Source organism: Scomber scombrus, chromosome 24, assembly GCF_963691925.1.
Source record: "Scomber scombrus chromosome 24, fScoSco1.1, whole genome shotgun sequence".
Taxonomy (NCBI): Eukaryota; Metazoa; Chordata; class Actinopteri; order Scombriformes; family Scombridae; genus Scomber; species Scomber scombrus.
Window position 1 is genome coordinate 4,717,301 of NC_084993.1, and position 23,343 is coordinate 4,740,643.

General features: G+C 36.9%; 3 protein-coding genes and 1 long non-coding RNA gene across 4 annotated transcripts in view; 2 read left to right on the forward strand and 2 right to left on the reverse strand.

Annotated features, from left to right (window-relative positions):
• Window positions 1–2,275: 2,275 nt before the first annotated feature.
• bzw1a (basic leucine zipper and W2 domains 1a) lies at window positions 2,276–10,833 on the forward strand. Its single transcript, XM_062414763.1, has 12 exons — window positions 2,276–2,366; window positions 4,221–4,294; window positions 4,398–4,574; window positions 5,047–5,141; window positions 5,297–5,362; window positions 6,127–6,262; window positions 6,374–6,483; window positions 6,562–6,732; window positions 7,285–7,431; window positions 8,245–8,383; window positions 8,482–8,604; window positions 9,988–10,833. The coding sequence occupies exons 2-12, from the start codon at window positions 4,231–4,233 to the stop codon at window positions 10,017–10,019; spliced, it is 1,260 nt and encodes a 419-aa protein (XP_062270747.1). The 5' UTR covers window positions 2,276–2,366; window positions 4,221–4,230; the 3' UTR covers window positions 10,020–10,833.
• Window positions 10,834–11,645: 812 nt separating this feature from the next.
• Window positions 11,646–18,961, forward strand: LOC133976546 (uncharacterized). The gene is made up of 3 exons (XR_009924841.1): window positions 11,646–11,750; window positions 14,202–14,281; window positions 18,384–18,961. It is a non-coding gene; the product is annotated as an uncharacterized LOC133976546 (long non-coding RNA).
• On the reverse strand, window positions 15,116–17,216 carry si:ch211-246m6.4 (transcription factor 15). Its single transcript, XM_062414764.1, has 2 exons — window positions 16,454–17,216; window positions 15,116–15,151 (listed from the first exon to the last, which is right to left on the reverse strand). Exons 1-2 carry the CDS (start codon window positions 16,994–16,996, stop codon window positions 15,116–15,118), a joined length of 579 nt encoding a protein of 192 aa, XP_062270748.1. The 5' UTR covers window positions 16,997–17,216.
• A 3,440-nt stretch (window positions 18,962–22,401) lies between the features above and the next one.
• si:ch211-246m6.5 (von Willebrand factor D and EGF domain-containing protein) overlaps window positions 22,402–23,343 on the reverse strand; it is a 28,729-nt gene continuing 27,787 nt past the window's right edge. Inside the window, exons 33-34 of the mRNA XM_062414929.1 lie at window positions 23,071–23,166; window positions 22,402–22,709 (exon numbers count right to left, since the gene is read on the reverse strand). Of these exons, the coding sequence (XP_062270913.1) occupies window positions 22,552–22,709; window positions 23,071–23,166 (254 nt within the window). The 3' untranslated portion in view covers window positions 22,402–22,551. The remainder of the gene's footprint in view (window positions 22,710–23,070; window positions 23,167–23,343) is intronic.

Sequence of the window (23,343 nt, forward strand, 5' to 3'; positions counted from 1 at the left end):
TGATAAGCATGCTGACTTATACTCAGATTCAAGATAAAAGTTTTAGTTTTAGTTTTAGACAGTTTTAAATCATTTACCATTAAAAAAGGATGTTAAAAACAAGATCATATTTTAAGATATAGACCCAGTTTCAGCTGAAAAGTAAAGTATTTTTCAGTCTGTTGAGAAGACAAAAATTCATATAATTGAATTAATTATTGAAGTAATTGTTAAAGGATGCATGTTTAACAAATATTAGAAACTGTAGGAGATCAACATGATGTTTTGACACACAGTCCTTTCCTCGCTGATGTTCATTTTGTTGCTGTTTTTAAATGAAAAGGTTTATATTAAACTAACATCCATATTGAGATAGAGCCGATGTTACACTGTATTTGGTGACCCATCAGGTTCTGTGACAAGAAGAAGTAGTCAGGTCTTTTACTTGGGTAAAAAGTATCAATACTACAATGTAAAATACTCCATTACAAGTCATTTAAAACCCTACTTAAAGTTTATTGAAGTAAAAGTATCAATACAATTTAAAATACTCCATTACAAGTAAAAAACATCCATTTAAAATCCTACTTAAAGTACTAAAGTTAAAGTACAAACGTGTACTTTTAAGTCAATTTAGCTGTTAAAACTAATATATTTTTACTTCAGTATGATTTTAAATGCAAGCAAAATACATTTTCTATCATGTTTTTGAGGAACATTTTATCATCATAATTGTCAAAAACACAAAATTCATCATGTGGCTTAAGATTTTACATATTGAGATAAAACTTTTTACTACTTTACTTAATATTTTCATTTACTATTGTTGAAGATATTTAAGCTTAAAGTGTCCGCGTGTTATTTTATGATATTTATAAGTTGTGATATTACAGTAGTATTCCTACAGTACAGCTTACAGTCTATTGTCCAACAAACAGTCCCAAAAGTCAAAGGTCACAAAACCCAAAGTTTACAATCATATCAAGCAGAGAAAAGAAGCAAGCCGTCATATTGAAGAGCTGGAAACAGAGAGTAGTTTGACTTTGGAGCATGACAAATCACTTCATGTTGCAGAGTTTCTTTCCATCAGCAAATCAATTAACTGTTTCGTCTCTTAGCATTTGTATCGCAATTTTTTAATGACATTGATTGATTGAAAATGCAATTATTGTATTTTACAAGCAGTTCATACTGTCCATTAGAACATCCCTTCATAATGCACTTACACGAAATCACACGATAAACAAAGATGACATTGTAAGTGCATTATGAAGGGATCGTCTAATGGTCAGTATGAACAGGAAGAATGATTACAAGGTGATTATAAAATGCACAGAAAGAACGAGAATGATGCACAAAGTAATGAGACTGTAAAAAGCTCTGGAAGAAGAGCCTGTTGGGATGGAAACAGTAAGATGACTTAGGAAATATCCTCATAATTGACTTACTTAGTGTCTAAAATGACTGAATCATACGCATTTATTTAATATGAATACAGCATCCATCCATCCATCCATCCATCCAATGATGTAATAAAGTGTAAAAATTAGCTGATACACATATATATCATACAAATAATTAATGAACCCTGAGGAAAATATTATATATTAATGTATCCAAAGTACATTAAAGCTGTTAAAATAAAACCATTTGAACCTTTAGCATAAGTGTTTGTTCCATCGCTAACAGCCAGGCTCACAAAATAATTTTTAGGGGAAAAAAACAATTATTTATTTATTTTTAGTGGTGCTGAGATCAAATGTAGGGTCTAAAATCGCTCCTGATATTAAATAAGTAATTGTAATTTTTTTTTTTAAATCAAGTGGAAAGAAAAACTAAGACTAAAACTAAATAAAAACTAAACTAAAACTTGTCAATTCCTCAAAATTAAAACAAAAAACCCCGAAAAACTAAATAAAAATATAAACTAATGAAAATTTCAAAACTATAATAATAACCCTGTGTAGGATTATGTATTAAACTGAAATAAAAATAAATCATTGTAGATATGAATAATAACGATAATGAGTTTTTTTGTTGAACAGCAATCACTAAATCACATATAAAATGATGTAATAAAGTGTACAATTAGCTGATACACATATATATATATATCATACAAATATTTGACTATAGTTATAAAATACTGTAAGTAAAAAATATTGATTGTAGATATAAATAATGATAATAATATTAAAATAATTCAGTGTAATTTAATGTCTTTTATTTTTTTAATCGAGCGGAAAGCCCCTTTAAATCGCGCATGCGCAGCGGGCGGAGCCTGCGGAAGTCCTGACGGTGAGGTCTTTTTGTTTGGGCCGTTGACAGACTACACTCTGAGTTTCATTCCCCTGGTTAACAACCGTTTTTTATCTGCATTAATTTCGGTGAGTATTTCTCCTTTACGCCTTCTCCTTCACTCTTGTTACACTTAGCTTGTATTAAATAAGCTATTTTATTTGGTTTGAGGATGTTTAAAACGTGTATTTTATTCACCGGGAATGCTGCCATCATGGGCGCAGCTGCAGGGCCAAATTTTAGCTAAACTAAACTTCACTTTTTGCACGACTTTCACGCTATTTTAGCTCTATTTTAAACACGTCTATCATGACATCTCGACAGTAGGTGTAGTGTATTTCTATATTAGCTCAGTGTGTTGTTAATTTAAGTGTGATTTGTAGCATTAAACATGGCGAGGCAGCTAGCAGGCCCTAGCTAAGCAGCGCATGGTGAGGCCCCAGGTTTAACCAGAGCTGACCTACAATCAGCCACATCAAGTTTTTAGGATGGATTAATCGTTATATCTGAGCATGCATCTTATATGCAGGACATTTAAATATCTTATTAAACATGCTCTGCTTCTAGGCGAGATTTGTTTAATCAGATTGCACCTCCCAGCTGCATTGAACATCCTCTTTTATTGTCTTTTGTTTGATTTTTGTGTGTCTTTTTCTTCTTTTTTTTTGTGTGGTGACTTATTAAAACAATTTTTTTTCTGTCATGTGTCTCACTGTTCAGATGTTGAAATGACTTTAAATGTTGTAAATAAATAAATAAATTCTGATTTAAGGGTTAAATTGACTTTTATATAATTATAATAAAAATAATTTTATATAGCACATTTAAAAACAAAGTTTACAAAGTGCTTTGACAAACAATGCAAAAGCAGTACAATAAATGTGACAGTGTAAAATAAAATGAAATAAAAGACATTAGCAATAAACAAACAGACTAACGGCATCACATAAAAGAGTCTGTAGAAGTGATTTAAAAGAAGTTACTGACTCTTCGAAATTAAAGTAATTCTCCAGTTTTTAATTATCAGCAAACTTACCTTGTGTGTAGGTTAAATGCATGTGGTGATATATTACTCTAATCTTTAACAAATCACAATCTTTAACAAATCACAATATTAAAAACAGCATGTTAGTATCAAGGCTGCAAACACTTATTTTATCATCAATTAATGCACTTTTATTAGTTAGAGTAGTTTGGTTTATAAGCCCGAAAGCGACGTCCTCAAAATCTCTTCTTGTACACATAACCTCTAAATATATTAATTTACCATCATAGAAGACTGAATAAAAATGAAAATATTCACAATTGGAGAATTTGGAACATTTTCGCTTGAAGAATGACCCAAAAATGATGAATCAGCTATTTAAAATAGTTGCAGATTAATTGAATTTATAAGTTTTCTACGTCGTCTTTCAGAAAGACAGTTTTGTAAAAAAGTTATGCAGATTCCCAAAATATCTGCACAACTTAGTTTGTTTTGCAAATTTGACTAAAACACATAAATCGTGATATTCTTGGACTGCTTTTCGCTGATGATGAATCCACATTTGGTGTCCTAGTGAGTGGTTGTTGTAGCAGGAAGGTAAACGAGAGATTGAGTCAAAATAAACTACATTATATGTAGTTACTAGATTAATTCCTGGTTACTTTTTGGTCCTTTTTCATGGGATTTGTTTACAGTAAGTAAAATAAGTAGTTGTGCCGGCTGTATCAAAGGAGCATATTTAGTAGCAGACCTTAAACTTTATTGTTAGACTGATTTATTGTTGAACTGTAAAGCCAACAAAGGTTTGAGGTGGAGCTAAAACAAGTTACACCCAAACGTTGGCAAGACGAAACATAATTAAAGGGAACATTGAGTACTGCCTGCTCGTGTTTTAACATGTAGTGAGCTCAACCCGAGTAAACATTAACTCTTGTTTTATTTTTCTCCTTTTTTTCAGGGTGTCTTTTATGAATAATCAAAAGCAGCAAAAGCCAACGCTAACCGGCCAGCGTTTCAAAACGAGGAAAAGAGGTCAGTCCTCATCATCGTGTTTTCCTCTGATGCACAAATTATACTTTCTTATATTTTTCTAAATCTGACACATGCATCCTTTTTATTCTCCCTCCCTCCACAGATGAAAAGGAGAGGTTTGACCCTACTCAGTTTCAAGAAAGTATCGTACAAGGCTTGAATCAAACTGGCACTGACTTGGAAGCGGTCGCAAAGTTTCTTGATGCCTCTGGCGCCAAGCTTGACTACCGCCGGTATGCAGAGACACTCTTTGACATCCTGGTGGCTGGCGGGATGCTGGGTGAGTGGTTCAAAAAGAGACTCAACAGAGACTTAAGATACATTTATATACTTATACATGAGTTTCTAGTAGATTTAAGTTGGTTATTAAAGATGACTTTGTTAGTTTATCTTAATATGAAGTAAAGGTCCAGTTTTATCAGACAGAGATTAAAGGGTAGTCCTTAATTTAAGACAAGATTCAGAGAAAATATCCTGTGAGAATCAAGTTTAACCTTTGACTAGACTTAATCCCTGCTCAGGAAATCTCCCCAAAACAGTTTTAACATTAAAATGAATAAATATTGGCACAATTTAGCTTATTTATTGGTATCGCACAGAAATAATTTGATCTGGCACGAGAATATGAGCCAATAGAAGCTTTTGCAAACTATACATCATATAATAATGTGAAGTAAGCAGGAAAATAATCTATAAAACATCATTAAAAAGCTCAATTTCTGACTCTTCTGTGTTTATTTCCTCTCCTGCAGCCCCAGGAGGGACTCTGTCTGACGACATGACCCGTACGGAGTTCTGCCTCTTCACGGCACAAGAAGACCTGGAGACAATGCAAGCATATGCTCAGGTACGCAAACATGTTAAATATCACCCGTCACTGATCCACATCTGATTTGACGTTCTGTTCTGAAAAGAGCAAAACCGTGAAAGGACATTTCTTACGTGTGTTAAAGCCCTCTGAGTTAAGACTGTCTTTTCTTTTTCTTTATTTTAAACAAATAGGTTTTTAACAAGCTGATCAGGCGTTACAAGTACCTGGAGAAGGGTTTCGAGGAGGAGATCAAGAAGGTGAGGGTTTTTTTTTAATGATGTTTAAATAATCAGACGTTGTATTGAGCTCTCTGGTGTCATGTTATTAAACTGTGAGGTTAAAACTCGTCATTCTGGTTAGACGAGTGTCTGAGATGATGATGAGGTGTCGTTACAACGTGCAGCTTGTTGTTTACCCGAAGTGAAGTACAAATTATTGCTTTGTTAGTGCTGAAAGCTTTACAGTAATTCAGCTGATGTTTTTAACTGTGAGCGCTTAATTATAGTTCAGTGTTTCTGGTTTATATCTGAAAACACTGCAAATTTACAGCTGATTTTCTTCTATTTTAATTATTTGGTCAAAAAATGCACATCACAGCTTTCTAGAGCTCAACATTTAAATTGCAGGTTTTTGTCCAGAAGAGAAAATCAGCATTTCATTTCTTCACATTTCAGAAACTGGAACAGAATACTTTTTGGGCATTTTTGTGATTTATAATCTATCAGTTATTGAAAATAGTTGATTCACTGTTTAAAACTGATAAACTCTTAACTTTAAATCTGAGTTTCAACTCATGTAGGGAAACATAACAAGTGTGGCAAATTTCTTATCTTTTTGTTGTTTGTTTTTATCTCTGGTATTGTGGGAAAGTGATGATAACGTGCATCATAAAGCACTGTAAAGTGAAATTTGAGCCACACCTGCAGGCTTGTAAACGTTTTTTTTATTTGGGTCAGATTGACCTCGTGGGATAAACTGACCTGTGTGACAAACGTGTTGTTTTCTTCTCCGTCCGCTGTAGTTGCTGCTGTTTCTGAAGGGGTTCACTGAGTCTGAGCGCAACAAACTGGCCATGCTGACCGGCATCCTGCTGGCCAATGGCAACATATCAGCCTCCATCCTGAACAGTCTCTACAATGAGAACCTCGTCAAAGAGGGTGAGGATAAAATATCACAGGAAAGACTAAAAATGAGTCCGAGAGTTTCCCAAAAATGTCAATTCTGGATTATTTTTCACATTTTGTTTTCATCCTGTCTTCTCTGTTCAGGCGTATCTGCAGCCTTCGCTGTCAAGCTGTTCAAGTCATGGATCAATGAGAAGGATATCAACTCTGTTGCCAGCATGCTCCGCAAAGTCGGCATGGACAACAGACTGATGGTAAACAAACGGTTTGATCTGTGTAGAGAGTAATCTGACTCTTCCTTCAGAGTTTAACCTCAGTGTTTTCACCCTCAGGAACTCTTTCCTGCCAACAAACGGAGCTACGAGCATTTTTCTAAGTACTTCACCGACGCCGGGCTAAAGGAGCTGTCCGACTTCGCCCGCAACCAGCAGTCCATCGGCGCCCGCAAAGAGCTGCAGAAGGAGCTCCAGGAGCAGATGAACCGCGGCGACCCACAAAAGGAGGTGAGAGGCGGCTCGTAGGGTAGAGTTTAACCACTTCCTGTTTCCTCCTGGATCACAAAGCAGGGCTGCAGCTGAAGCGCTACTGACGATAAGAAGTCAAATGCTGCTAACAATAAACCTTTTTAATAGCTGTCTAAAATCGAATTGGAACTTATTAGTTAATGCTGCATTTATACAGTACAGGTGATGTATTAAATTATATTTCTTCTTCTTTACAAACGGATTTTCATTAATGAAACTTCCCCTCTTTGCACCGCGGCATCGTTTTTTGATTTGTGACTCACCAGCAGCTTAAACAGCAGCTACTGATCAGAGCAATAACAAAGGCTGACTCATAACCATTTTTATGAGCAGCTATGAAGAAGCCAGAAAGTTGCTGCTAAAATGGGAGCTGGGCAGTTTTTAAATGGCCTCATATTTCAGTCCAAATCCCTCGAGCTGCTGCTCCTCATCGTCGGTGTCGCTCAGCTGACCGAGCTTTGTTTAACATTCACACAACTGCAGACCTGATGTTTCTTGACGTATGTGTAACTGTGATGTGTTCGTCCTCAGATTATCGCCTACACCAAGGAGGAGATGAAGAAGGGCAACCTATCAGAGCAGGCCATGATCAGCATCATCTGGACCAGCGTGATGAGCTGCGTGGAGTGGAACAAGAAGGAAGAGCTGGTGACCGAACAAGCCATCAAACACTTGAAGGTATGTGGGCGTCAAAAAAGCATAAAATAAAAGCCCTTAAATGTTCTTAGGGGGTTTAAACTTGAGGATGTACAGTAGAAACACATGTTTGTTGTTACCAAAAGACTGATTCAAGCCTCAGGTGTTCAGAATAGCTTGTTTTTTTTTTTATCAGTCGAGGGTTTTAAATCTTCTATTTGAAGTTCATTTTCTTTAAAAAAAAAAAAAAAAAAAAGGTTAAAATTGAGTCCTTCTCTATAAATAACAACAAATGTCAGCATATCAACAGCAGGATTTATCTTCTATGTATAAAAGTCTACTTTCGCTGTAATGAAACAGTCCTTTTAACATGCTAAAAAAACGACATAAATGACCGTTATAAATTATGGACTCAATAAAAACATATTGCAAAATTCAGGTTTTAATAAATCAAATGGCTTATCTTGATCATTCCTTGTGGGAGGGTATTTTTCTTTTACTTTTTGTTTTTTCATTATTGGCATAAATGCTGCTTGAAACACAGCTGCTCATTCAACCCTTTTTTTAATGATCTTGGAGCCATTCAGTGCCTGTTTACTGTGCACATATTGCACATCTGACCGCTCAGCATCTGCATATTAATGATGCAGAGCTCAGTGCTGAAGACTTCCTCATAATATGTGAAACTCAGCTTGAAATAGGAACTAAAATAAAACTTGATGTGCCATTAAAAACTGAAGATTACAGTAAATCAATGCGCTTTAATGCACCAACAAGCTCTTATATACGTACATTATAACTCCCCGAAGAGGACGAGCTGAGAGTTGCTTCATGCCTCGTCTCGTGTTCCCACAGCTATACAGCCCTCTGCTGAAAGCCTTCACCTCCCAGGGTCTGTCCGAGCTCAGCCTGCTGCTGAAGATTCAGGAGTACTGCTACGACAACATCCACTTCATGAAGGCCTTTCAGAAGATCGTGGTGCTCCTCTACAAAGGTTTGGAACAGTCGGCTTTTAAAGAAATGGTTTATAAAGGTATGTCAGACTTTTTTGATGTATGTGTTGACTGTTTCTGCTTCTCTTCTTTCCCTCAGCGGACGTTCTGAGCGAAGAGGCCATACTGAAGTGGTACACTGAAGCCCACGTCGCTAAGGGGAAGAGCGTTTTCCTCGAGCAGATGAAAAAATTTGTCGAGTGGCTGAAGAATGCGGAGGAAGGTAATTTAAAAAAAAAACCCTCACGGGGCAAGTTCTCACACAGATATTTCAGACTTGTCATGGCAGGAAAAGCAGAACTGGAGCTGATATCAACGACTGCTCCCTTCCCTTCAGGTTGTCCAGCGAGTCAGTTATTAGAGCTAAATGTTATTAAAAATGTTACATAAGCTCACAATAAGATGTAGGGCGGCATTTAAATCATTTTATTGATTTTAATCTGCTTATTTCTGAAAGTGTTTTCTATAAAATGTCAGAAAATGGCTTAAAAATGCATCTAAAACACCAATATATTGACAAATTGTTGATCAGTTTTGCTCTAATAAGATGGAATATGAGTTTATAAGTATCTTTTTAAACAAGAATTCAACCTGATGTTTTCAAAGCACCAGCACAAAATGAAAAGCAACTGAATTTATCTAGAAAGTAATAATTGCTTCGACATTTCCAAAGTTAATATATTCACATTAGGCAAATATTAAATGCATCAAAATCTGCATTTCGACCACAGGAAGTTTCCCTCAAGTGTCTAACTTAGTTTTAACCCCAAAAACGTCCCTGCTGTCGTTTTACTATCCAAAAAGTACAAGACTCATAAAAGAACGAAGTACTGCCGTGTCAGTTTGGGGTTAGAGGTTAATGTTAAAAGTTAAATTTTTGAAAAGAGAGTGAATGAAGAGAGGGAGCTGCAGTAGTGAAAACAAAGCTGCTCAAGTTATTTTGTGCTGATAATTCATCTCTGAACTACGGTGGTAGCTAATAATTATCTGCCAATTATTGATGATTTTGTTAGAGCTGCAATGACTAGTCGATTGACAGTTAATCTTGCAACTATTTCGTGGTTGAATATTTATATTAGACTGTTTTTTGATGCAGAAATGCCAAATATTTACTAGTTGCAGCTTCTCAAATCGGAGCGTTTGATTCTTTTCTGTCTCGCATGTGACAGAAAACTAATTATCTTTGAATTTTGAACCATTGATCAGACAAAACCAGACATTTGAAGACATCACCTTGAGTTTACATTATAATTACCACTTTCACTGTTTTCTGGTGTTTTTTCAAGCAAAAAAGAAAAACAACTATTTAAATAATTGTAATGTATTAGTGCCCATGGCAGTGTCTTCAAATGTCTTATTTTGTCTGATTTAAGAGTAAAAACAAAACCAAATTCATTCATTGTCATGTATGACAGTGAAACATCAAATCCTCAATTTAGAAGATGAAACTAGGAAATATTTGGCATTTTTGCTTTTAAAAAATGACTATTTGATGATAAAATATCTACTCTGAAGCCTGAATAAATCATAATAATACAAGGCTCCTTCTAAATGTGATATTTGTAGACGTAAACCATTAAACGTTTCCTCCTCCTTCTCTCCTCAGAGTCTGAATCGGACGAAGAGGAGGCGGATTAAAGACCTCCATCGCCAATGAGCTTTTTTCCTTTTTTTCTTCTTTTTTTTTTTTTTCTTTTTCAAGTAGCAGCAGGAGCAGTAGAATGTGTTTCCCCTTCTTTATCTTCTACCTCCTGTTACTTTACTCCCAAATACACACACGCATACACACGCACACCCTTCCACCACCACTCCAAAACATTTAAATGTTATTTAAATAAGATTTTTAAGAAAGGGCATCAGTCCTTACTCGTAACTTTGTGTTGCGGCTCACAGTGGAAGCGGAAAATGACTATTACCCCCCCTCTTCTTTTCTTTATTATTTTGTTATTATTGGTATTATCGTTGTAATGCCTTCTGTAATTGGATACAAACATTCCATGTGATCTCGACAGCCGCTGCTTGTATGAATCTAAATCCGAGATTTGGTGAAAATATTCGAGTTCGCCTTTATGCCATGCGACTACGAAGCCGACAAAAGAAAAAACTAATACGATTTTTGCCAACATTTATTATCATCATTATTATTCTTATCATTATTATTCTTATTTTTCTCCCCTTTAAGTTTTCGTTTCGCCCAGCTCATGTTTTGGCTCCTGTTCGGTCTTCAACTTCGCCTTCGTTCTTGACTTTTTGGGTAAAACTGTAACTGCGTGTCGAGGTCGCTCTGGTCAGTCCGTCAGAAGACACGCCCCCCCCTCCCCCTGCCCTGCCCCCCCACCCCGCCCCCCTGTAAGATGCCTCGCCAGCTAACTGATTATTATTGGTTTCTACTTTCTTTAATCTGATATAAACCGATTGACTTTTTTATGAAATAAAGATTATTGAAATGGTTCTTGTTGTGTTCTGTGGCTTTTTATTTTAGTTTTTGGAATAAAGAAACCAATCACTCTTTACAACCTAATATTGCTGAAAATCTAAGTATACCTCTTATCAGATTGCCACTTATGCCAGATTTTCTAACCAACATCAGTCACAAAAACACCGTAATTTCAAACAAAGATTCAATGTTAATTTATATTTTGGCTTAACGTGACATAAAATTGTCCAAACCTACAAAAAATTCTTCCATCCTAATGAAATAAATGGCATAAAACTGTCTATATAACTCTAAATGACCTGTGAAAGTTGTTTTTATTAACTTCAGGTGTCAAACAGAAATATATAATGGGATAAAAAGGCTGATATTCTGTCAGAAATGTGTATGGAAGCTTATTGTAGACTGAAAAATTAGGAAAAAAATACTCCATGACAAGTCGAAATTATGATAGTTTTAATTCAGCATCATACATTTGACTTGACATTAGTGTTGCTTTCGTCAACGAAAAATTATGACTAAATATCGTCGTCAACGAACCTTTATCACGTGACGAAAACGAGAAGCAACGTAAATGCTGGTCATGTGACGATAACTATAATTAAATATATAATGCTATATTGTTGACGATTAAAAACTGGACTAAATGTGGTTTACAAAATAAAAACTCTGCTAAAATGTCTCTTCATTTTCGGTGACTAAAACGAGACGAGACGAAATGTTATAACGTTATTTCGTCTCGTTTAGTCGCGTTGTTACTATTATTTTTGCAGTATTTCTGTTTCCTGTGTTTCACTTCGACGTCACTTCCTCAATCCGCGCTCGCGGCGTTATTCAGAAGATGCAGCTGCGGTAGGTTAACGTTAACGACAAACAACTGACACAGAGAACGGGACCGATGGTCGGCCAGCCCCGGTTATTCTTGAGTCTATAAGGTAACAATAATATAATAATAAGACAACCTTGTTTGAATTGTGAAATGGGTTTGGCTAAAAAAAATAATTGGTTTTGTCTATACTATACTAGGTACTTATACTATATTGACTGGGTTAAATAGAATTGCATTACTAAAAAGAGACTAAAATACAATTTTCATTGACTAAAACTAGACTAAAATGTCATCAGTTTTTGTCAACTAAAACTAGAATAAAATACTCACAGATAATTTTGACTAAAATAAGACTAAAATGCTCAGACTTTTAGTCGACTGAAACTTGACTAGACTAAAAAGAGTATGAACGTGACTAAAACTCATAAAAACTAAAACGACAGCTTGACACAAAGACTAAAATTAAAACAGGCCGCCAAAAACAACACTACTTGAAATGAGTTTTAATTATTTTCAGATGCAGTAATATTGGTTTACTTCAACCTGATATATCTTTACTGATGCATTTTTATAGTCATGAATGTCTTGTATGTATAAGCTTTCCTGTAGCGCCACCATGAGGTCAAAACGTAATTTGACTAAATTCCTGCTGAACTCAAGACATTCCCATCAGATGTAATGTCGTCTGTTCTCTTTTAGAAATGTTAACATGCTGATATGAGCGTTTAGTTAAAAGTAGAACGTTACAGAGCTGCTAACTTGGCTCTAGACTTGTCAGTATTGAGACATAATACTAAACTTATGATTGTATTAATAATTTTACCAGGATTTAAAGACATGACGGGACAATTTTCACTAAACGAGGACCCGTCTACGTTTTCTACACCTTGAAAGTCATTAAATTTGACAAACTGAAGCAAGTTTCCCGCATTTAAAGATCCACCAAACCAAAGTTCTTTTCACCAAACCTGTTCCTTCTTTCCACCAGTAAAGAGGAACAGGATAACCCCAAAATTAGCCTTTATTACAGGTTTTAGCGTCTGAACTTGCAGGAAAATAGTATTTCTTCAACACTTGAAATCCCTGCTGAATAAAGAGAAGACACCCTGATATTATACTTGTTTTTTATTGTACAAAAATACATTTATTGTCAAGCAGCTTGTCAGTATTTGCGATGTGCAAAGGACACAGTTATCAGGTATTCAAGTACATTATACAGTCATGTTACACATTGGATTTAGAGGTAGGCCTTTTATATTTAAAACAGGTTTGAGGTAGTGTGCAACATTTCCCAGTTGATTGTAAAAGGATTATTATCTAAATATAGATTTTTTTTTTTTTTTTTCCAGATTAGTGCAAAAGGCGATCTTTTGCACTGTGCATGTATGGGTTTCCCACATTCATGCCCACACAAAACGTCAAAGTTTTGTGTTTTTCTTTTTTAAAGTGATACAGAGATTGTGCAACAATGCAAAAGTAAACATTTCACCACACTGCAAGTATATTTATCTTGACTTCAGGCCAAAAATCTAAAACAACAACTTGGCAAAACGGGCAGAGCTGCATCAGTGGAGCCTCAGATTTTCCTTCAACAGCTCTCGGACTGAAGTGCGGTAGCCTCGTCACGCTTGAGGATACGTACTAAAATAATCTAGTTTGTCTAATGAGGAAAGTCTCAGCTCCAAACTGCAATCACCTTTATCAGATTAAACTGTTGATTTATCTCCAAAAACCAAATCTGGTGGAAAAATATCAAGTGTTAATCTTTTCGAGGTCCAAAATACTAAACAAATAAAGTAAAAGTTCTTCTTCCTGTGCCCTTTGCAGGTTGTGATTTAAACTCAATGGTTGAAAAGTGACGTCAAGCCACCAAAACTAAAGCTGTTATAGATTTAACTGAGCCTAATCTCACCAAACTACCATTTTGACATAGTTATCAGTTATGGAAAATCATTTTTATGTTGTTTTTTTCCCTTCAAACTAAGTGAAATACTTTCTAGACATACACCAAAATTAATTGATAGGTATTGTATTAAATTAAAGTTGCAACCAATTTCCTTTAAATCTCAACTGTGAGTTTTTCTTTGTTTCAGATTGTGGACATTTTCGGTTTTATATATACTAAAATAGAAAAAAAAACGCCCAAAAATGCAAGGTTATTGTAGTGATGAAAGAATTTTTTTTCCTAGTATGGCGAAGTCACAACTTGCTCTCTACTCTGCTTCCATATAGCGTACCCTGATATTCTTACCCGAACCCTAACCAATCTCACCTCTCATACCTAAACCTAACCAACTATGGCAACATGCATGAGCCAATCAGAGGCAGAGTAAGGTGGATCCACGACTTCGCCATCCTGGGGAAAAAAAACAAAATTGGGGGCCACTAAAAGCTAACATTATGTGTCAATATTTGTATCGGAAGTTTATCGTTAAAGGGGCCATATCATGCTTTTTTGTGTTTCATATCAGACTCTGATTTGAACGTGTGCGGATGTATTTTAGAAGTAAATTGAAGAAAAATAAATAAAATCCTTCTACTAATGTTTGTTTTGTAGCTTCTGGAGCCGCCAGGCGCCTATCAGAACGGAGCGGACTCCTCTTAAAGAGACAGGAGCTAAAACAGCCTTAACGGCAGGTATAAGATAACGTTTTTTAACTAGAAATCATGAAAATATATTACAGTAGAGCCCCAGAATATAAATATAGAGCTGGACACGTCCCCTTTCAAACACTGTTGAATGTCCTGCTCAATACATATCTTCATCAACATGTTCACAATATACAACAAATATCAGCTTATATATCATTACCAGATATTTTAAACTCAAATATCAATCTTGGTATGAGTCAGGCTTTAATACAAACTACCTTAAAGCTGTAAACACAACTGGGACTTTTCTGATTCCTGAGATGATATGTGACGTTTTAACAAGGCGGAGAGCAAATGTAGAGAAAGTGAAAAGTGTCACTACAGTTACCCGCTGATCTCCACTGGTGGTAATTGATCAGTAAATGCCCCCGTAGCCATATTTCCTACGGCACTTGAAGGCAGCGTTAACGCCACTCAACTGACAGCAACCGCTGCTGCTGTAGCTGCTCTACAGTTTCCTTCATGTGACTGAAGGTGACCAGGCTTTTTTTTTTTAGGAGTCAGACATAGAGTGGGGGGGATTGGGAGGGGGTAGTTGTACTATTTGTGGGACTAAAATAGCCCCCCGTCAGGTGCAACTTTACACATCGGCTCAGGTTACAACTCAACCAAAACACAGAGGTTCAGAAGCACACGAACGTGGACAGAAAGTGCTTTTCAGTGTTGATTCTTTCTTTGGTTTTGTTCCTAAACTAATCCAAAAATAAATACATTTATTTATATATGTACAAAACGTTTTTTTGTTTTCTTTTTTTTGTTTTCTTTTTACACCACGTGTCTACATGTAAACGACATAAAAGTGGACTCGTCGTCTTCACTTCACATAGCAGCTGAGTGCTTCCCTCCATCTCTGAGCTGTGGAGGCAAAAAAAGGTCATTTTTCTTTAACACCACAAACACGACTCAGTGAAAGCACCATGATACATGAATCCTGAAAACACTAATCCTCCAGAAATGTCCATTTTGTAACAAGTCAGTGTCATTTTCAGCCTCCAAATCACAGTTTTTAATTAGTTAGTTTCATAAATACACATATTTCTTCCTATAATCCTTTTATTGATCATTTAAAGATGTTTACAACTAATTATCAATTGTTTCAGATAGAAAATTGCTAAATTTAACCTCATCCAACTACCCAATTCTTATCTTTTACTTAATATTTGCAGGCTTTATGAGAGTAATACATATCTGCATAACGACCCTAAATTTAGGTTGCTGTGACAGTGAAACGTGAAATACGTTTGAAAGGTAATCGTGACATAATATTACTGATCTTGTGCCAGATTCTCGTCTCTATTTATAACTGAAAGGTGTCCAGCCAGGCACAAGTATTGTAAACACTTCTCTACTACACACGTGTATTTAGGATAAAAATCTTCTTTAACTTTAAACAACTTAATCTACAGTATACAACATTTTATAGATACATAATTTAATCCACAATGGATGAAAACTCTACATTTTGTAGTTGAATTCTGTATCTGTACGTCTCACACATTTGTACCCTACGTGGTGAAAATGGGTCACATAGGCCACACACACACACACACACACACGCACACACACACACACACACAGGCGATCTATAGTCTGAACCTCAGGGCTTAAAAGGCACCAGCTTCCTTTTGTGGTGTCAATCACTTTGGGGAAACAGGTGCAACTTTGACCTCCACAAATCATCTTCAAAACATTGCTCAACATGCGTTTTGAAAGTCAGCACCTGAAATGTATTATATAAATGATGCAGTTTGCAGAAGTAACATTATCTGATCTATTTTTTTTTTTAAGTAGACCATGACTTTTACTAGACGGAGAGATATTTTGTTCAGATAAATTAAAGTGTAAATGAGCACATGTGTAGAACAGATAGGGCTCATTTCTGCCTGTGTTTTTGTAGGTGTAAACCAGGGTTATTATAGTTAACTAAGACTAAGACTAGCAGTGAAAAAATAATTAAGTTAACTGAAATAAAAGAAAAGAGTTTTGTAAAAAAAACAAACAACAACAATAAGAACTGCAATGAACAACGTTTTAGTTTTCTTAGTAAACTATGACTTTTACTGGATGGAGAGATATTTTATTCAGATAAATGAGCACACCTGCAAATTCTTGGTGAACAGATTGGGCTCATTTTTTCAGCATGTGTAATAAACTCACCAGCTTCCTCTGATTGCTGAGGCAGAAGGTGCAGATGGGCCGCAGGCAGGGAGTGCTGAGCGCAGAGGAGCCGTGCAGGATGCTTTGGTAGCGGACGCAGGGCTGTCCATCCCTGCAGTCCTCCCCCAGCAGCAGCACATTGGCCAGGTGGGAGATGTAGCTGGAGGCCAGACGCAGCGTCTCTATCTTGGAGAGCTTTCTGTCGGCGGGCTCGGTGGGAATAAGCGTGCGTAAAGCCGTGAAGGCTGTGTTCACGCTGTGCGTCCTGTCCCTCTCCCGCGCATTGGCCGCCTGCCTCTGCTTGCTGACTCCGGGTACATGCACCTCTCCACCGGCTCTTCTCCCTGCGCTGCTGCTGCGTCTGCGCCTTCTCCTGCGTCTGGAGTCACCTCCAGTAGCCTCCTCCTCCTCCTCCTCTTCTTCCTCCTCCTCTTCTTCTTCGTCCCCCGGTTCTCTGCACGGGCTGCAGCCGCCGATGGAGCTGTCGGTGCCTGTGTCTAGGTCGTCCAGGTCGGAGGTGAATCCGTCGGGCTTGGACTTCATCCTGGCGCAGTTCGGGTGTGACTGGGAGCTGCTGGGGCCGTGCGGGCGGGCGGAGGTTGCACATCACTTTATCCTGAGGGTGAAAATAGCACCGGGGGGCCGAGCAGCTGCCGCCGATCCGGTGACGGAGGGGGTTTGCGCCGGCCGGCCCCCACAGCGGATCGGCATACCATTTCTAATGAATGACGGCTGCTTTCTGGGTCGCCAGCAACGCCGCGGAAAAGGGAAGACAGGTGGAGCCTAAAAGGGAGGGGAGGAGGGGGCACCTGTTGTGGTCTGCAGGATACAGGTTTAAATTAGGCTCGACCGATATGGAGCCTCCTTTAAGGCCGATAAATATTGATATTTTGACTGATATGTGCAGTGTTAATAAGAAATATTCAGATTTTAAACTGGTGAGGATTAAAAGAGTGTTTATGCTCAGCTGTTCTGGATCATACTGATATTTACTTATCATATTACAGTTACATTTATACAAACATTTTCATTAACAGTAATGAATTTCTGTCTAAATAATACTTTATAGGATGAAAAGTTAAAAAAAAAACATTTCCAATCACATAACCTGATCTCTGTGATACACTATACTCTGGGTTCTTAATTGAACAATTAACCTACAAAAATTACACTTAAATGGTGTTGAAATAGCCTAAAACTCTCCCTCATGTAATGGTTTAATGGATTAACTGGTTGCAATACTGTGTATGTGTGAGTTGGAGATGATATTTTTGTAGTTTTCTGAAATATATTAATTTTTAACATCAAAATCAAATCACAAAAGCTGGTTTGCGCACCCATATATGTCAGATTGTTCCTTTTATTTAGTTTTCTACATCAAACTTTGTGCATAGGAGAAAAAAATGCAATAATATTACCCTGCATCATCAAAACGATATGCTAATGAGCAGCTGTGTCAATTGTTCTTTCATTGGGTTACACTCACATTTTCCTAAAAATAGCTGCAAGTTAAGGCCTTGATATACTCCAGAACAGATGTGAACAGCAGGGTGTGGTTATATTTGGACTACAAATTCAGGTTATGATCAAGTTTGCAATAACTCTCTGGGACGTGACGACACAAACATAGATTAAGGCTAAAATTTCCACTTTTAGGCTAGATAAATGTCCAAAATCCAAACTTTTTATCCAATCTGGAAGCAAATCCAGCTGTGATGCGTTCACTGGAGCTATTAAAATCAGAAAATTTAAGGAAAAAGTGGTTAGAGGAAATGTTGACCTTCCTCAGCAGAGCTCCTTTAACCCATCAAATTGATATGATTCAGACTTTAGTGTTGATGATCTTAATGGTCAGTTTAGTCACTCTGGCTTACTCATAACTCGTGTTTGTGTTTGTGTTTGTGTTTGTGTGTCCTGTGTTGGCGTCCAGGGCGGAGGATAACTTTGCTGCCTTGGCCGGCGGCTCTGAGCCTCCACTGAGTGAACAGTCCAGGTGTACCCGTTCTGTCTGTGCCCACCATGATGGACACATGCACCCCCCTCCCCTCCTGCTCCACCTTGCCCAGTGCCATCTTTGGGAGGTGGATATAAATATCTGTGAACGGACGTTGCCTGTCGTGTGCTGCTGTAAAAGCTCGGAGCAACCTTCAAGGCAGGTTGTCGATTTCTTCTCCAATCACATCAGGAAAAGGAGCGGGGGGGATTCATTGTGACTGATTGATATTGTCATGTAAAGTAGTTCATAATTTAATTTCCCACTTAGCTGTTTTATTTTTTGAACTCTGCACCTTTAATTTGAGAGATTATCTTTATTTCTGTGCATTTTTATGTTCCTGACATTATTATTATAGCCACCAGAGGGCAGTAAACCCCTTTCTGCTGCAAAATATTAAGGATTTGTAGCCTCTAGTCTTTTCCCAATAAGTAAGCAACTAAAACATAAATTGTGCAGTAGCTGATTGAGGTCAAAGGTCACTGAATTGTGGGATTACGCCTGCAACAGGAGCGCAAAAGCAAGCAGAACAGCAGATTTAGCACCCTTCCCTCTTTGAGGTTAGATTATGAATACTGAACTACTGAATACCTTGAATGATAGAAACCAATATCAACAAAGGGTCAAGCTTGTTGCTCCGGTTGTGGCCTAACAAACGGTCCAGCTTCATCCTAATCTGCTGTAAGAGAGAGAGAGAAAGAAAAAGGAAAAGCAGAGCAGGAGTCAGGCCGAGGTTGGCAGAGTGGAATCCTAATTGGTGCGTAGGTAATGCGGCCTCATTAATCTTTTAATCCTCATTTCCTCAAGGGCCCCCGTGGCCCTGACCCGCTGGCTGTGAACTTGTCTGGCCCCTGCAGCAAAGTCAAATGCCTCTCTGCTGCTGCTGGTCACCAACTACCACCAGAAAAAAAACCAAAAAACCTTTAAACACCGGGTCATTAAAAGCAACATACGGCGTCGTAAACAAACTATAAACACTTCTCGTCATACAAATGTTTGAAAGGTGTTGTTTTTTAACACTGAGAAGTTGCCTCATCGTGTTTTACCAACTATTTTTTCAGGTGATGGAAAACATCTGGAGGACATGTTGAAGGCCTTGAGCTCCATCAACAGCTGGTAAAAAGGGGGACAATGAGGCAGATTTGTGGAGCTTCTTCTCTCAGAGATAATGTGATATACAAATAGGTAAAGTACAATAAATTGTGCATGTTTGTGATATCTTACATTAACCAAAAGGCAAAGCAAGTTTATATTCATATAGCACATTTCATACACCTTCAGTGGTTTACGTGATGCATGAAAGGCAAAATAAATTATAAAAAGGCACATTTAAAGTCCTAATTCACTCAAATATGTGTTTATTTATTAATTCATTGTCCTCAGTTAGATGTTGTTCTTTGAAAGTGGAAAGTTTTCTCTTTTCTTTCATCTTAAATCCCAGTTTAAGGTGGTATTTGTGACATCATAACCAGTTTGGAGCCAATCATGGTCCAGTATGTAACTTCACTTTTATTTTATTTTATGGTTTTTAAAGAGTTAATTGATCGAACATATTCGACACAAACTATTAGTCTTAGTAGAGTATTTTAGTTATGATATTATAGACTATAGTTATAAAGTGTAAAAAGACCTGCAGTTTTATTGGAGTTTGTTCAGGTATGTGGAGCATAAAAACTGAACGCTGCGTAACGTCTCTGTGTTTATTTCTGACTCAGATGGAGTCTGACAGAAAGCAGACGTGTCTGAGAGGTCTGAACGCTTCACAACGCAGCGGCAGATTCATCACTTTGTAAACCAGCAGCAGTATTTTTTTAAATCCAGCTCTTCGACAGACAGGAACCTGGTTTAAAGATGTGAGAGCTGGACTGACGTGATCCACTTTCTTGGCTTTTATTGAAGGATTTGAATCAGCTGCAGCCCAGTTTCTGATAGATCTGTAAAGACGCTGTTACAGGAGTCGAGACGGAAAAGCTTTTATTGTCCTTTAATTCTTGATATATTCTTAATGTAGGCTGAATTTGAATTGTCTTAATGTGGCTGGGCACTAACTTTTAACCATTCTTCATTCTTTAAAATCTTCAAAATCTGCGTCTAATTTGATTAATTTGACATTTCCTTATTCCTGATTGGCTAACTTGGCCCTTGTGATGTCAAAGAAACCACATTCAAAAACATCAAAATATAGTTTCACACCAAAAAAAAACCTTTAAAATTTCATCACCAACAAACGTGGCAGATAATCAGCATTTGAAGAGGAGCGTTCACTTCAGTAATGATACCTCAAAAAGGATCTTTATTACTTTTCTTACAAAACAACCATTAAACAAAAGCTTTAATAAGAAATAACATAGATTATACATTGACTAAGATATATACAACAAGAAATATGCGACAATATCTATGAGCTGAAATATGCGTCACTAGAAACCGAATTTAAATCACATTTAAACTTGTGTTATTTAACTCGAATAATTGCAGTTCAAATTCAAATATAAACGATTCAAATTCAGTTTCTAGTGACACATATTTCGGCTCATCAATATCAAAACAACCAAATAATAAATAAATACTCATACAGAGGTTTTTGGGGTTCGTAGTGTAAAACCTGAACATGAAAGCATTTACAGTAAATATTAAAAACAATGTGTCCATCTCTCAGATAAACATATATTTTATATTTCATGTTTGAAAGGTTTTGGATCATCTGTTGTTTTAAAAAGTACTTTGACGCAATGATTCAATACAGATAAAACTTTTAAGACTCTTTAAAAGAAGGGTGCGGTTGAGGAAATGGTGACCAAGTCTTTAAAAGTTGTGAGATTCATGTTAATATGTTTCTAGCTTAGAATAAAGACTGGAAACAAGAGAGGAAACAGTCGGCCTAGTGATGTGAAAAGTTGAGTTTCTATCAGCTCTATGAAGCTGCTTTATTTACACAGTTGATCGGTTTGGAAGTTTATGAGTTTGGTAAGTATTTCGGGATGAGTAACTGCTTCATTTCAGAGGTCTAATTTTCTAACAGTAGGATTATAATCACTAAGAGTTACTCAGAGAAATCAGCTGAAGCAGGTAAGAGAGATTTCCCGTTTCATATAACTAATTTCAATCAGCTTTAGGTGCATTTTTCCCCTTCTTCCAGTTTTTACGCTGAGCTACGACACACAGAGATGTAACTGATATCTACTCTCGTATCTCTGTGAGCGAGACGGCAACCTTTAACCTTTACAAGTCAGATGTTCTTGTTTTTTTACTTTGTTTCCAAAAAAAATGTGTACTTTGCAGCTGGACAAGTTTGGACGATGCTTTACTATCTGACGGCTCTGGATCTCGCAGGTTCTATCGGTGCTGATTGGCCCTCCAGCTGTTAGGTGGTGTCAGCCTTGAGCGATTGGAAGCTATAAAAAACAAAACAAAAACAAGAATCGGAGGTTTTTATAATGATGGACACAGATTCACACGAAAAGCATAATCAACATTTTAAGAGCAAACATCAGACTCTTCCATAAACTGCTCCTCATTTCCGATATCTTCTAGATTGGAAATAAAACTCTTAAGATTTGTCCTGTGAACATTAATGTAATTTAGGAAGTCTACATATATGTAAAGTTTTATATTATAACTTCTACTCCCAGTAACAGACTTTTTTTTTTTCTTTCAGGATTTTTTTTGTACCGCTGAAACAAAAGCTCTGGACCTGACAAAGTTAAACAGCTGGTAGGTGTTTTTTTTAAATGTTTAATCGCATAATTGATCAGTGTGAACTCTGAAGCACATAGAGGCCGAATTCTGGCACATGTGCACAGATATAAAGGGAGAAAAGTGCCGCATTTTTTTGCTTTGATCGCTTCAAACTGTCAATCCAAACATTTTGAGTTTTGTTGCACCGGCCTTTCATATACATCATCATCTGTAACTGTTCAGGTCATGTGATCTTCACATGTTTCCAGTTGTCTCACATATGTTGGAAAAATGTCGCAGTATTCCTTTTCCTGCATATTTCTCTGAGCTGCAGTTTAAAACCAGACAAGAAAACTTGAGTTTAAGTTATTGGGAAAAATTCTAGTTTTAGATGAGTGGTATGATGGTGTCTTCCTAATAACACTGCTCACATGTTAAGCTCACTTTTCCTTTTTAAAACAACTCCCCCATCTTCACCCTTTCTTACCCTCTTGGAGCAAAGAGAGCCTGAGTATCCACTGCGGCAGGCGCAGACGTTTGGTCGGATACAGCGACTGCCGTAGAGACATTTCTGTTGACAGTGAGCTGAAAGAAATAATACAGTCAGAAAAACACAATAAGAAGAAAAATGGACATTTAATGGTCCATATTATGTTGTATTCTCATTCTAAAACTGTCTGAATTGTGTTTCTAGCTAGATTCAAACTCTCATTCTTTAGTAAATATGTTTTATTTTAGTTTTCTGTATCATATTAAACTCCAAATTCATACAAACAAGTGTTTCTAAAATCTGCACTGTGCCTATTTGATATATCATATTTAGCTTCCATGTATACATAATGTTTTCTTCAATCTGTTCGTGCTTCTTTCAAGACACCCGTTCTGTTATTGTAAAGAAATTCCTGATCAGGATAAATGTCCGCCTGTCAGGTGTTGGGATACTCACGGATCTGACACAACATGCCCTGCCATCCGGCTGCACAGTGGCAGATGTTGGGACCCACACACTCGCCTCCGTTCAGACACTTCTGCAGGCAGCTGGCTGGAAGGCGATAAAGATGTTGTGTCATATTAATAATCAACATCGAGAGCTGACTGACTCGCATCTTGACTTTCATACGACAAATGATGAGACTAAAAACTATAGATAGATCTAAAAACTGTTTACTGTTTAATATAAAAATTATACAAGCTGCTTATGATGCAGTGAATTCATAAA